The following is an 11,025-nucleotide window of genomic DNA, read 5'->3' as shown; positions in this document are numbered from 1 at the left end:
CACAGCAACGTCTACTATTGTGAAGGATAAAACCCAGTCTTTTATGGGAGCAACATGAACCAGCAATTTTAATTTTTAAGAGTGAAAATGCCTTACTTCTGAAATAGAAGATAGGTTTGGAGATGTGCTTTGTGATTATTGTGATACTCCATTGAATCTCTAGTTTAAAAAAAAAACAAAAAACCCAAACCAAGCCAAACCAAACAACAACAACAAGAACAAAACCAAGGTGACTTTCCAAAGACTCACTATCCTGTGTGCATTTCCAGATTAAATCAACACTTTGAACATTGTCAAGACAACTGTATCAGGAGAGAGTCTGAAAACTTTGGATTGCTTGTGAAAGAATTACCTGGTCTTTTCCCTTTTTGGATGCTAAATCTGTATAGGGATACATAGATGGTTTTGCAAAGGTTAGTGAATCAGAGTGGGAAACAAATATTGTATTATATATTTATTGACCCACTTTTGATCGGGGAGTGCAACAAATCAATAAGGTTCACAGGGCAGGACATTAATGACAAGCCACCGGAGGCGGCTCCACAAAGGTCCTGAAAACTAGTCTCTCATTGCAGGAATTGGGTTGGGCTACCCGTGGCCCCCCTTCTCAAACACAAATATTTTCATATAATAAAAGTCTGCTTCCTTATAACCCACCCTCCATTCCCTCGACGCCACCCTTTTAAAGGGGTTTGCGGCCAGGACTCCTCCTGGTTTTGCAGGTTTTTAATCTCTCAGGCATTCTATCCTGCAGAAGTGAAGAATCTCTCTGGGGTGTCACTCTGGGTGAGAGGGACAAGAAACACCCACTAGGACCCAACCCGGCAGCCAGCGGCCGAGCATGCGCTGAGAGTTTGTGCAGCTGGCCCTGGCTGCCGCTGCTGCCTTGTCCGGACTTGGCGAGGACTTGGGAGGGACAGCGGCGTTGGGAGGTGGCTTAGTAGAGACTTTCCAGCGACTGCTGCCCGGGACTTTTTTTTTTTTCCTTTTTCCCAGGAGTCAGCGACGGCGACGGCTGGGGAGAGAAAGACAAGGAAACGGCTGCTGCTGGAGCCGATGCATCCCTTTGGCTCTCCGGGAGGAGCGTCCCTGCCCGGATGAGTGTCTGACGTGTGTCCCCGGCTGTTTCCCGGCAGGAGCGCAGCTCGAACGGTGAGTGGCCACAAGTCCCGCATCTCTCCTGCCCGCCAGCCGCCAGCCGGAGTGGCTTCTGCCCTGCGCGGTGCGTCCTGCCGGGGGCGCGCGGCCGCGGTGACTTTGCCTGACCGCGCAGGCTTTGTGCTCAGCGGGCGGCGGGGACCTCAGTGTCGCGGCGACATGCGGGGCCCCGAGGTTGCGCATCTGGGAGGAGGTGGTGGTAGTGAATGATGACCGGTCCAGCTTGGGTACAGCCGATCCGGCCCTGACTCTCCAATGTCCCCTCCCCGCCACCCCGCCCCAGGCTCATCCATTATTCCCGGACGACAAACTGCATTTCTCACGTTCTTTCAAAGAAACCCTAGTCACCGGGCGGGATCCCAGCTCTGCGCTGCGCCCCCAGTGGCTCCCGAGTTCACACCCAAACTGTGCGACCTGGTGGTGGGATGGGAACACGGAGGAAGGGCCCAGGAGCTGCCCAGAGAAGGGCATTCCGGTGCTCAGAGAGATCGAGAGGGGTGTGTGTGTGTGTGTGTGTGTGTGTGTGTGTGTGTGTGTGTGTGTGTGTGTGTGTGTACTTTGGGATAGGGATAGCAATGGAGCCTGTGGCATCTCCAGAGACACAAAGCTGTCCCCCGGGAGACAGCAAAAAAAGTCTCAAGGGCCATGCCACCGGTCCCCCAGGAAAACTAGTTTACTGTACGTCTTCATTCATCCAGAGTCAACCTTTCTCTTGGCAGCAGGTGTTCTCTGGTGCCAAGTGAGAACTTTAGGGAGTTTTGTTCTCTTTAAGACTCTAACAAATGAATTTTGATGAGAGGACTTCTGAAATAAACTAGGCATGGGGACGCAGCTGAGGGCTGGCAAAGGGGCTCACTTGTGAAGCTAGTTCTCTGCTGTGCCCGCCCCTGCAGATAGCTGCTGTGGCTCTGCCTGGACCAGTAGAATGTGGTGAGAGGATGGGGCTTCTCCTTCCCAAGACTCACAATGGCCAGAGAAGATTCCGTGAAGTGTTTGCGATGCTTGCTCTACGCCCTCAACCTGCTCTTTTGGGTAAGCCTAACTAACAGTCCTGCTATGCCAGCAGCTGGGGATAGAGCCGGTTTTCTCTACTACCAGATAAGGCGCCAAAGGGCATGGTTCAGCGTTAATAAACGTTGTGAGCTCACACCCTCTGTTGTTCAGAGAAGTAAAAATTGACCTTCTTAGAATACCTTTGATCTAGCTCAAGTTCCATTCTGTCTGTAATCAGAAAAAAAAAAAAAGCCACTCCTGTATACCAGTGCCAGTAACATGAAGCTAATCTAAGGATATAAATAAGTGCACGAGCTTGAACTGGAAGATAATAGACTGACAGACTAATCTGGAACCGCTAGTTTGCAGGAATTTTAGGTAACTGTGCAAGCCTTACACTTTTTTCTTTACGTCACTACCGCAGCCTATAAAAATTTGTTGGGGCAACTACTCTTTGGAAGGAGTTCACTCCTAGATATTTTACCAAAAGTCTGGATAGATTTTTAAAGGGAATTCCATATAGTCCAAAAGGTGGTTTTCATATAACTTTTTCTAAGTTGGGAATGTTTGAGGAATTTTATATATGCTTTTGGAAAAAAAACAACCATTTAAGGAAGCAAAATACATACAATTTAAAAGCCCATGGAATTTATGCTGTTTGAGTTAGTGACTTTTGGTGTTTTCTGTGCAAATTTTCATCAAGTGTTAGTGTTGTATTATTTATAATGCTTATGGAAATATGAGTATTAAAATCTGAATGTTACTTCAGAAGGTTGTCATACTTAAACAAGTTCCCTTGTGCCATTTGTGTGTCCCTTTAATAATTTATATTTAACATTTCCTGCAGTGTATTTATTTCTCTGTCTGTCTGGCATTGGCTACCCCCCTTATTTCCTGACAGCTATTACAGCTGGTCTCTAGAGGCGGATATTTTTGTTAAATTGCTCCTTTTGGATTGACAGCATTCTAAGATGACAAGTTAAGTCTTTAATAAGTCATTTGAGCACTATCCAAAAGGACAACTTTTAAAACTTAATATGAAAAGTAAAGCACTGAGTAATTACACTCAGCATTTGCAAATAAAAAAAATCACTAATTGTTTTTACTGTGCCTCTTAATTCTAAAAGGGCACATTTGAAAGTTATTCATTAACTTACCTACTTAGCTACCAAGTATTGAGACTTTGAGCTCTGTTTCTTCTAAAATATGTAGGTATTACTCCTTTTGCTAAGTTTTCACTTGCCTACATTCTTCTTCTTAGTGATAGGCTTGTTACACTTTTACACTAAAGGGATCTTTATGGAAGGCCTTATTGAACTTCTTTTCTTTGTAAATCAGGAAGTTGAGAGCAAGTTAAATGGTGTGGTAAAGGCCAGGTATTCCGCGGTGTGCCCAGGGACAGAACTCGGCACCCTTGCTCCACCCTATGGTATCCTTAACACACAGCCTTTGCGTACTTCCCAACCTTCTCATTAATAAGATCTCTTGTTATTCAATTAAACAAATCAAACACTGGGGAAAATTCAAATCATTCTGCAAAAAATATTCCTCTTTGGAATAATGAAATTTGCGTTTAAAAAACACTCCTCTCGAACATTTGCAGGCCCCTTTATGCTACCAGGGACTGCAAAATGTTATTCTTTTATTGTTATCTGGTCCTTCAACTTTCTGTCTATGAGGGTATGTGGTTCCTATTCGTATGTTTATCTAGATCGCCATCCCCTCTATCTCTAGGTCTTCCCCACTCTCCGCCCAATTATCTCATCTGTAACAATGCTCTCTCTGTATTTTAATTTGCTTTAGATAGAGATAACATTTCCTTATCATTACCCACATGAGTCTAGTCACATTCATATGCCTTGTTTATATATTGCTTACACCAAAATGTGTGTGTTGACAGCAGAAACACAACAGCAAAATGTAGCTAACATCAGTAAAACAGTAAAATACAAAATAGCTCATATGTGATTAGTATGTATTTCCCAGGTAAATTTATTGCCTTGGCTGTCTAGTCTCTAAAACGGATATTTTTAGAGGTGTTGTGAACATTCCCAACAATGGCACAGTGCTGTGTAGAAGGCCCGTGGCCAGTGCAGTTACCACAATCTTGATAATCTCAAGTAGACAAACAGGAAGTGGATTGCTACTATTCCTGGCAGTAGGAGTGGTCGTTACTATTGCCCTGACTAGAAGTGCTGTTGATTCAGTAACTTTGAGCATTCAATAGCTTAAAAACAAAGACATCAGTAGATACTATCATCATTTGTTTGAAAGTATCTTTTTCCACCATGCAGGAATACTGTGCTTTTCAATTCTGACCAATCTGAAGATTGAAAGTCTTACGTTACTATTTCTTTGTTCTTTTGCATCTCTCAGTACCAATAAGAAGACCACCTGCTTATATGCTTACACATATTTTTGATGCATTTCCTTTTGTACTTTATTCTCTTTACCCATTTTGTTCTTATAGAGGCTTGCCCTTTTCCTTGTTGATTTTTATCTGTTGTGCAGTCGTGAAACACATTTTTACAATTTTTTTTTTGTAGGTGAGCATATGTCTTTTTATAGCTCCAACAATTTTTGTCTTGGTTACAGTTTCCTTTTCCATATAGACTTTAATATTTTTTTAAAATGTGTGTGTGTGTGATGGACATGTAGGTCTTCCCCTGATATGACCTGTGGGTGGACATCACAAGATGACTTTGTGAAGGCAACACCCTTCTTCTACCTGTATGTGGATTCAAACCATTGAACACAGATATTAGGCAAGCTCTTTTGGACTGACATGTAGTGCCAGCCCTACAATTTTTTAAAATTTTCATCCAGTTAAAAATATCCATGGGACCAAGCATGATGGCCCATGTTTGCAATCCTTGTGATAGGAAGGCTGACACAGGAGAATGCTGTGCATTCAAGGCCAGCCTGGTTTGGTAATGAGGTCTAGGACAGCCCTTGGATACAAAATGAAACTTTGTTTCAAAAAGAAAAGCACACAGCAGATAAACAACAACAACAAAAGTTTCTGATAAAATCTTATGAAATGATTATTCTAACTTTGGGAAACCTGGGCAAATATCTTCAGAGAGAAAGCAAAATCCTTTCAACTGAGAGCAGCTCTCAGCTCCTTGCTGGGCCTGCTCCTTGGCATCCATTCCTCTCCAGCTCTCCTCACAGCCCGGAAAAAGAAGCTTGCTTTCCCATTCCTTCCTTCTGTAGATAAAGGAAGCAGTGCTCAGATGAGTTCTGCTGGTGAGCATCACAACAGGAAGTCAGAGCCCAGTTTTGCTTATCTATCCCTATGTAGAGAAGCGATACTGTCAGGAACCCTGTTGAAGGTATTTGCAGTGATGTCCAGTCAGCATCCTCAGTACGGAAGGGTTCCCTGTCCACCTGCTCATTCCAAGGCCTCCAGAGCTGGTCTCCCAGTCCACAGTGTTCACGGAGAGTTACCTAAGCATGTTGCAAAACTTCCCTGTGTGTGTGCTTTAGGGTGTGTGCGCATGTGTGTGCTGGAAAGGAACTGAAGGTCTTGGACACGCCAGAGAAGTACTGGGATCACTGAGTTATATCCTTAGCTCTTAACATGTTAATGGGGTTTCTCTGTCATATAGTTAGTCTGAACCATTCCCTTTCTGCACCAGCAGGAACAAGTGCTGACTTCTACTTCTCATTGGAATTATAAGTAGGACAAACAAATAAGGAATCTGCATTGCTATTTTGTAAATCAGACTTCACATCCTGACCATAGCCAGGGGAGCTTTCCTCTTTTGTTTTCAAGTTGACAAACCTTCCCTTATTACCCATAGAGCTTGAGAGCAGAACCTTCTACTTTTTGCCTTTGAAATATACATATATGAATGTGTTTATTTTAATACCTTTTAAATACTGTATTGGTACTCAATCCCTTTCCCAAGCCCAGTGAGGCTCCCCCCCACCCCACCCCTTGGAAGAGAACAATACATTCTAATTGGGAAAACATAGACAGCCTACATAGTTTTTGCTTTGCTATCCTTGAAACTGAAGAATCTTTAAGGAAAAGGGTAGATCTTGAGTCTTCAAGGTTTTTAAGTATGAGGTGTCGGTGTGTTTAAGAGGAAACAGCCAACAAGTCCTCAGACCCCAGTGTTCTGTGTTCTCTTCATTCCTGCCAAGAGCTGTGACTCCAATGTGGCATCTGTTCAGTGTCTTCCACAGTATGAAGATGCTTGACTCTGCCACAGTTGCAAGGCGACAAGCCATCAATTCTGGCTTCGAGTGTTTCATGAGTATTGCGTTGTGTGCGGGGCCGAACATACCAAGTAATGCTGAATCTTGGCCACTGAGGAGAAGACTTTTGTTTGAGATGATGCTCCTCGATGCCCAAGATGGCAGAAGGGGGACGATTCTTCTTAACTGAAGCACCACATTCTCCCTCTTTCAAATGATGTGTTATGTTACTTGAAGACCTGAAAGATTTCTTCACTTTTAAAAGTGTTATTCTTAGGTGACCTGTGTCTGTTACTATAAAGATGAGTAGGTATGACTATTTTTAGAGTTTGTAACAATGGCAGATATTTCATATTTCACAAAATGTGTATTTATAACTCCCTACAAGCATGCTACCCTTTCTGTAGTGTTTGAGTGTGTTCTCACCTTGCAATGAGTGGCGTTGGTGCTTGCTTACCATTGTAAAGGATACTGAGAGTGGGTTTCCCTAATTAAACATGAAAAGAGACCGAGAAAGCCCACAGGTGAGCAGAACATCTCGCTCATAATTTAGCGATGGGTTGGGGATAGACTAAGCAACAGGAGGCATGGAAGGAATTTTCCTACTCTTCTCTGGCCATCAGCATCTGTAGTGAGATGGTTTTCTACCATACACACCTTAAAAAGTTATTTTTTAAAAACTCTTTCTAAGTTGTGGTGAAAAGCCCCCCCCTTTTTTTTGAGCTCTCTTAAAAATAGATTTCCATTATGAAAAAATTAATCAGAGCAAAACTAGTTTTTTAAAAATGTATCATGTTAAGCTGGGCAGTGGTGGCCCATGCCTTTAATCCCAGCACTTGGGAGGCAGAGGCAGAGGCAGAGGCAGAGGCAGAGGCAGAGGCAGAGGCAGAGGCAGAGGCAGAGGCAGAGGCAGGTGGATTTCTGAGTTTGTGGCCACCCTGGTCTACAGAGTGAGTTCCAGGACAGCCAGGGCTACACAGAGAAACCCTATCTCAGAAAAAACCGCATCACGTTTTAGCTATCACAGGCTTAAGTCACTGTGTGCCTCATAGAGGGCATTTGTGGACTAGATGGTATATTCTGAATTTTATTCCTATCGGAGATAGGAACATTGGGTCCCTTGCTCATCCTCCCGACTTCATTCAATAAACAACTGCATGCTAGGGCAGTGGGAGAGTAGCTTTGCCTGCAGCTGACTCAGTAGTTCTCTTGGAAACCAGTGTGATTCTGAGAATGAAGAAGTCTCTGCTCATCATGAGAGACTTAAAAGTGAGTCTCTCCAGTCCAGGGAAGGAGAGTGATAATCTGTAGGGAAAGATGATTATATAGGAAAACTCTCATGATATCTGATATCTGATATATGATATATATATAATATATGAAAATTCTCATTCCGGGTGCTGCTGATTAAGCCACTTCTAATTAATGGAGTCTGTGCTTAAATTATGCGCATAGGTAATTTCTCAACCTTTCTGGCCATTGTTACCATTGTCTGTTCTTTCAAGACATTGACAAATAGTGCTGTGTGTTTGTTCTCCATCTCTACCATCTACTCCTACAAGAGAAGCTGGCAAGGGACGCAGGGTGGTGGCAGAAGTATCAGGGGAACATGTAGCTTTGGCTCCACACAAACAAAAATTTATTTTACTTTTTACTAAGTAACAAGTCAGTTTTTAAAGAAGTAAAGTGCTTACTTCAGCCTCAGTGTTTTCAAGATGAGTAGATGTGCTTATGAAAACCTGTCTTCTTTTTTGGAGTTCTCTTTGTGGAGAGAGAAGTATAAGAAAGATCTAGACCTTACTGACATTCTATTCTTGCTACAGATTTGACATACAAGGGAAAGTTCAGGAAGGTAGCCATTCTTGAAGAGAATCTGAGCTGCTGGCACGTTCTGAGATCGATTTATACAAGCAGTTGAAGGGTTTAAAAGCTTTGCTTTTGGCAATGACCTAGTTTGTGCAAACTATAGGTCTGTGTCATAACACAACTTAGGAAATGTGGACACACACACAATTCTGATTTACAAAACAACTTGATTTTTTTTAATACCCCCCCCCAATTAGATTCAGGAGAAACCAGACCATGCTCTCAATAGAGCAAATTTCATATTTTTAGTTATTTGTTGAGAGGAAGCATTTTTTCTAAGTACTTCACAAGACAAGTTGTAGCAGATGTCCAATGCATATCTACAAAGTAATGCATGCGTTGTTTTCTATATATTTAGAATTATTTCTATGATTAAATAGTCTGTGATAGTACTGGAGGTCATGAATATCAGGTGAATAATTGTGTCCCCAATTTGATTCATACATATCAAGTTCATAAATTAGAATACGATATGCCCCATAACTATGTATAGCTTGGTCAAAAATGGGAAATACAAGTTTAAACCAATTAAAAACTAATTTGGATAATCCACAGAAAGTTCAATGATTTACATAATATCAGGAAGACTTATTGGACTGATTCAGTCTCACTTTTGTTTAGTCCCTCAGTGTAACCTGGTTCTGTTTGTGCCCCTCCCACCTCCCCCCACCCCCGTTTCCATCATCACAGCCTCACTGTAAAGTCGCTCTTTGAGGATGTGATTGTTTCTAAGCATTTAAGCTATTCTTTTTCAAAGGTGCATGCTTACCTTGGTAGAAAGCTTTGTGTTGATATTTATTTCGATTCATGCTCCAGGTACAGTTGCCAGGTTTGGTAGACACCTCTTAGGAGAACACAGTGAGATGGTGTAGAATGCAAGGTTTATAGTTTAAAGCATTCCTATATTAGTTTCTAACCTGCATTGTATACCACTATATTGCCATTTGGCCAGCATGCCCCTACATAACATTCCCAGCTAGGTGAAATTTAGTTCCCATTAGAGCAACTGAGTTTGTTCAAGATCTCAGCTTGCATAGAGAGTAGAAAACATCCCCATTCAGTTGGTTTCTTTTCCTACTCCCTCACCTAACTGGTATTAGGCCCTATTACTGAGTGAGTATTCTTTTAATGGGTAGAATCAAACAGGAAATGAAGTGGAGGCTCCCAGAGGGCTGTGCAGAGAGCATTCACAAGTGCTGTGGATAAAGAGGGAGCCCGGGGACAATCTTTCCACTCTAACTGATGTTTGGGCTGGTGTCCAAGGAGAAGTGGAGGTTACTTTGATCCCGAGGACTGGAAGGCCTGGGAAGGGTGGTGTTTCAGCAGAAGTAGAAACAGACATGGGAGCTTGGGGGTTGTGAATGGTGCCCTTTGCAAGGACTGCCATCATTGTTCAACTACGGGAAGGAGCTGGCGACAAAGAGGATTGGAGGATAGATTAAAGAATGAGTAAGAGGGCCTTGTGTGACCTCCTTGGGCTATTATACTTTATTCTCTAGGAGGGAGATGAGGGAAGAGGACATGGAGGTTGGGAAATAGCTTGAGGACAGCTATGTGCCTGCTTGATTCTGCACTGTGGAGGTGGAGTCTATGAGCTGGAGAGATGTCTTATGAAGATGATTGCTACATCCTGACAAGAGAGGATGGGGGCCTGAATGAGCCTGAAGCAGCAGGAAATGGGGAGGGATTTGCCAGATGCCTCTCTCAGGAAGCATGCAAAGGTTTCAAAACTAATTAAATGTCCAGCAAAAAAGAGGGAGAGGTTCAGGCTGTCTGCCAAGCTGCCAGTCGACGTGATTGAAGGATTCATTACTCAATTCACTAGGCTGGTAAACACTGTGAGGGGGACAAAAAGCTTGGAGAAAAGTGGAGCTGGGATCCATTGGAGACATGCTAAGATGGAGAATGGCCGGCCAGTAGCTCTGTGCAGGGTTCACTCGGCAGTCCTTCCCATATCAGATAATCCCATTTATGAACTGATTTAGGAACAGTTTACACTGAGAAGTGTTAAGAGAAACTCTTGTGTTAAAAGTGATGTATGGTAATAACAGGTAATATATTTGGATCTACTTCATCCTAAGAATCTTTTATAAAGTAGAATTTTTTATGATGGTTTAAAGGTGAAAAAAATAACAACTGAGATTAAGTAAAAATCAAATGTCATACCAAGCGTTATAGGCTGACAAGGTGCAGAGCTGGGATTCCTAGTTGGAGTCCAGAGTTCAGTGGCTTTCCGTTGTTTGCATGTGGTCAAGGACATGCACCTTCAGGTAGCTTTGAGGACAAGTTTCGTTGCCTGGCTGTGCGCTCCCAGGAGCAATTCCCCTCTCCTGAACGTGTCCTATTGCCGTCTGCTCTGGAACTTTTGCTTTTCCTTTGGACTGGAAAATCCTTTTTATCCTTTCCCTTCTCATGAACTTGACTTTGCTCTTCAGATCTCAGCGGCTGTAGAGAAGTACCATTGACCTTGCGGACAAGGTCAGACAGCCCAGAAAGAATTGTTAAAAGCATCTTGGACTATTTCTTTCTTGTACTTAGTACAGTCTGCAGTTGCACGTTCACGCTTCTGATGATGGCAATGTGTGTCCTCTTTCTTTAGAGAACTGCATCATGGAGATAGTGTCAGCTCCTCCTTGTTCGTGTCTCCAGTGCAGACTGCCGTACCTGGCCACGATCAATGTGTATGCTTACAAAGGAATAACAACTTCAAAGCCAAGGCTTTATTCATCCTGCCATTTAACAAATGTCTTGAAACATACAGTTCAAAAGAAATGATTTTTTTTTCTTTTTTTCCTCTTTTTT

General features: G+C 42.8%; 1 protein-coding gene across 2 annotated transcripts in view; it reads left to right on the top strand.

Moving 5' to 3' along the window:
* Positions 1-843: 843 nt before the first annotated feature.
* Positions 844-11,025, top strand: part of Tspan12 (tetraspanin 12) — a 63,519-nt gene continuing 53,337 nt past the window's right edge. The window contains exons 1-2 of one of the 2 annotated variants that reach the window (XM_031381252.1): positions 844-1,152; positions 2,052-2,190. In XM_031381252.1, coding sequence (XP_031237112.1) covers positions 2,125-2,190 — 66 coding nt within the window. In that variant the 5' untranslated portion in view covers positions 844-1,152; positions 2,052-2,124. Of the gene's footprint in view, positions 1,153-1,190; positions 1,223-2,051; positions 2,191-11,025 lie in introns of those variants that run through there. The other variant, XM_031381253.1, reaches the window with a different exon arrangement.

Source organism: Mastomys coucha, unplaced genomic scaffold (genome assembly GCF_008632895.1).
Source record: "Mastomys coucha isolate ucsf_1 unplaced genomic scaffold, UCSF_Mcou_1 pScaffold20, whole genome shotgun sequence".
Classification (NCBI taxonomy): Eukaryota; Metazoa; Chordata; class Mammalia; order Rodentia; family Muridae; genus Mastomys; species Mastomys coucha.
Note: the sequence above shows the minus strand (reverse complement) of the source record. Positions and strands in the feature narration are given on the sequence as shown.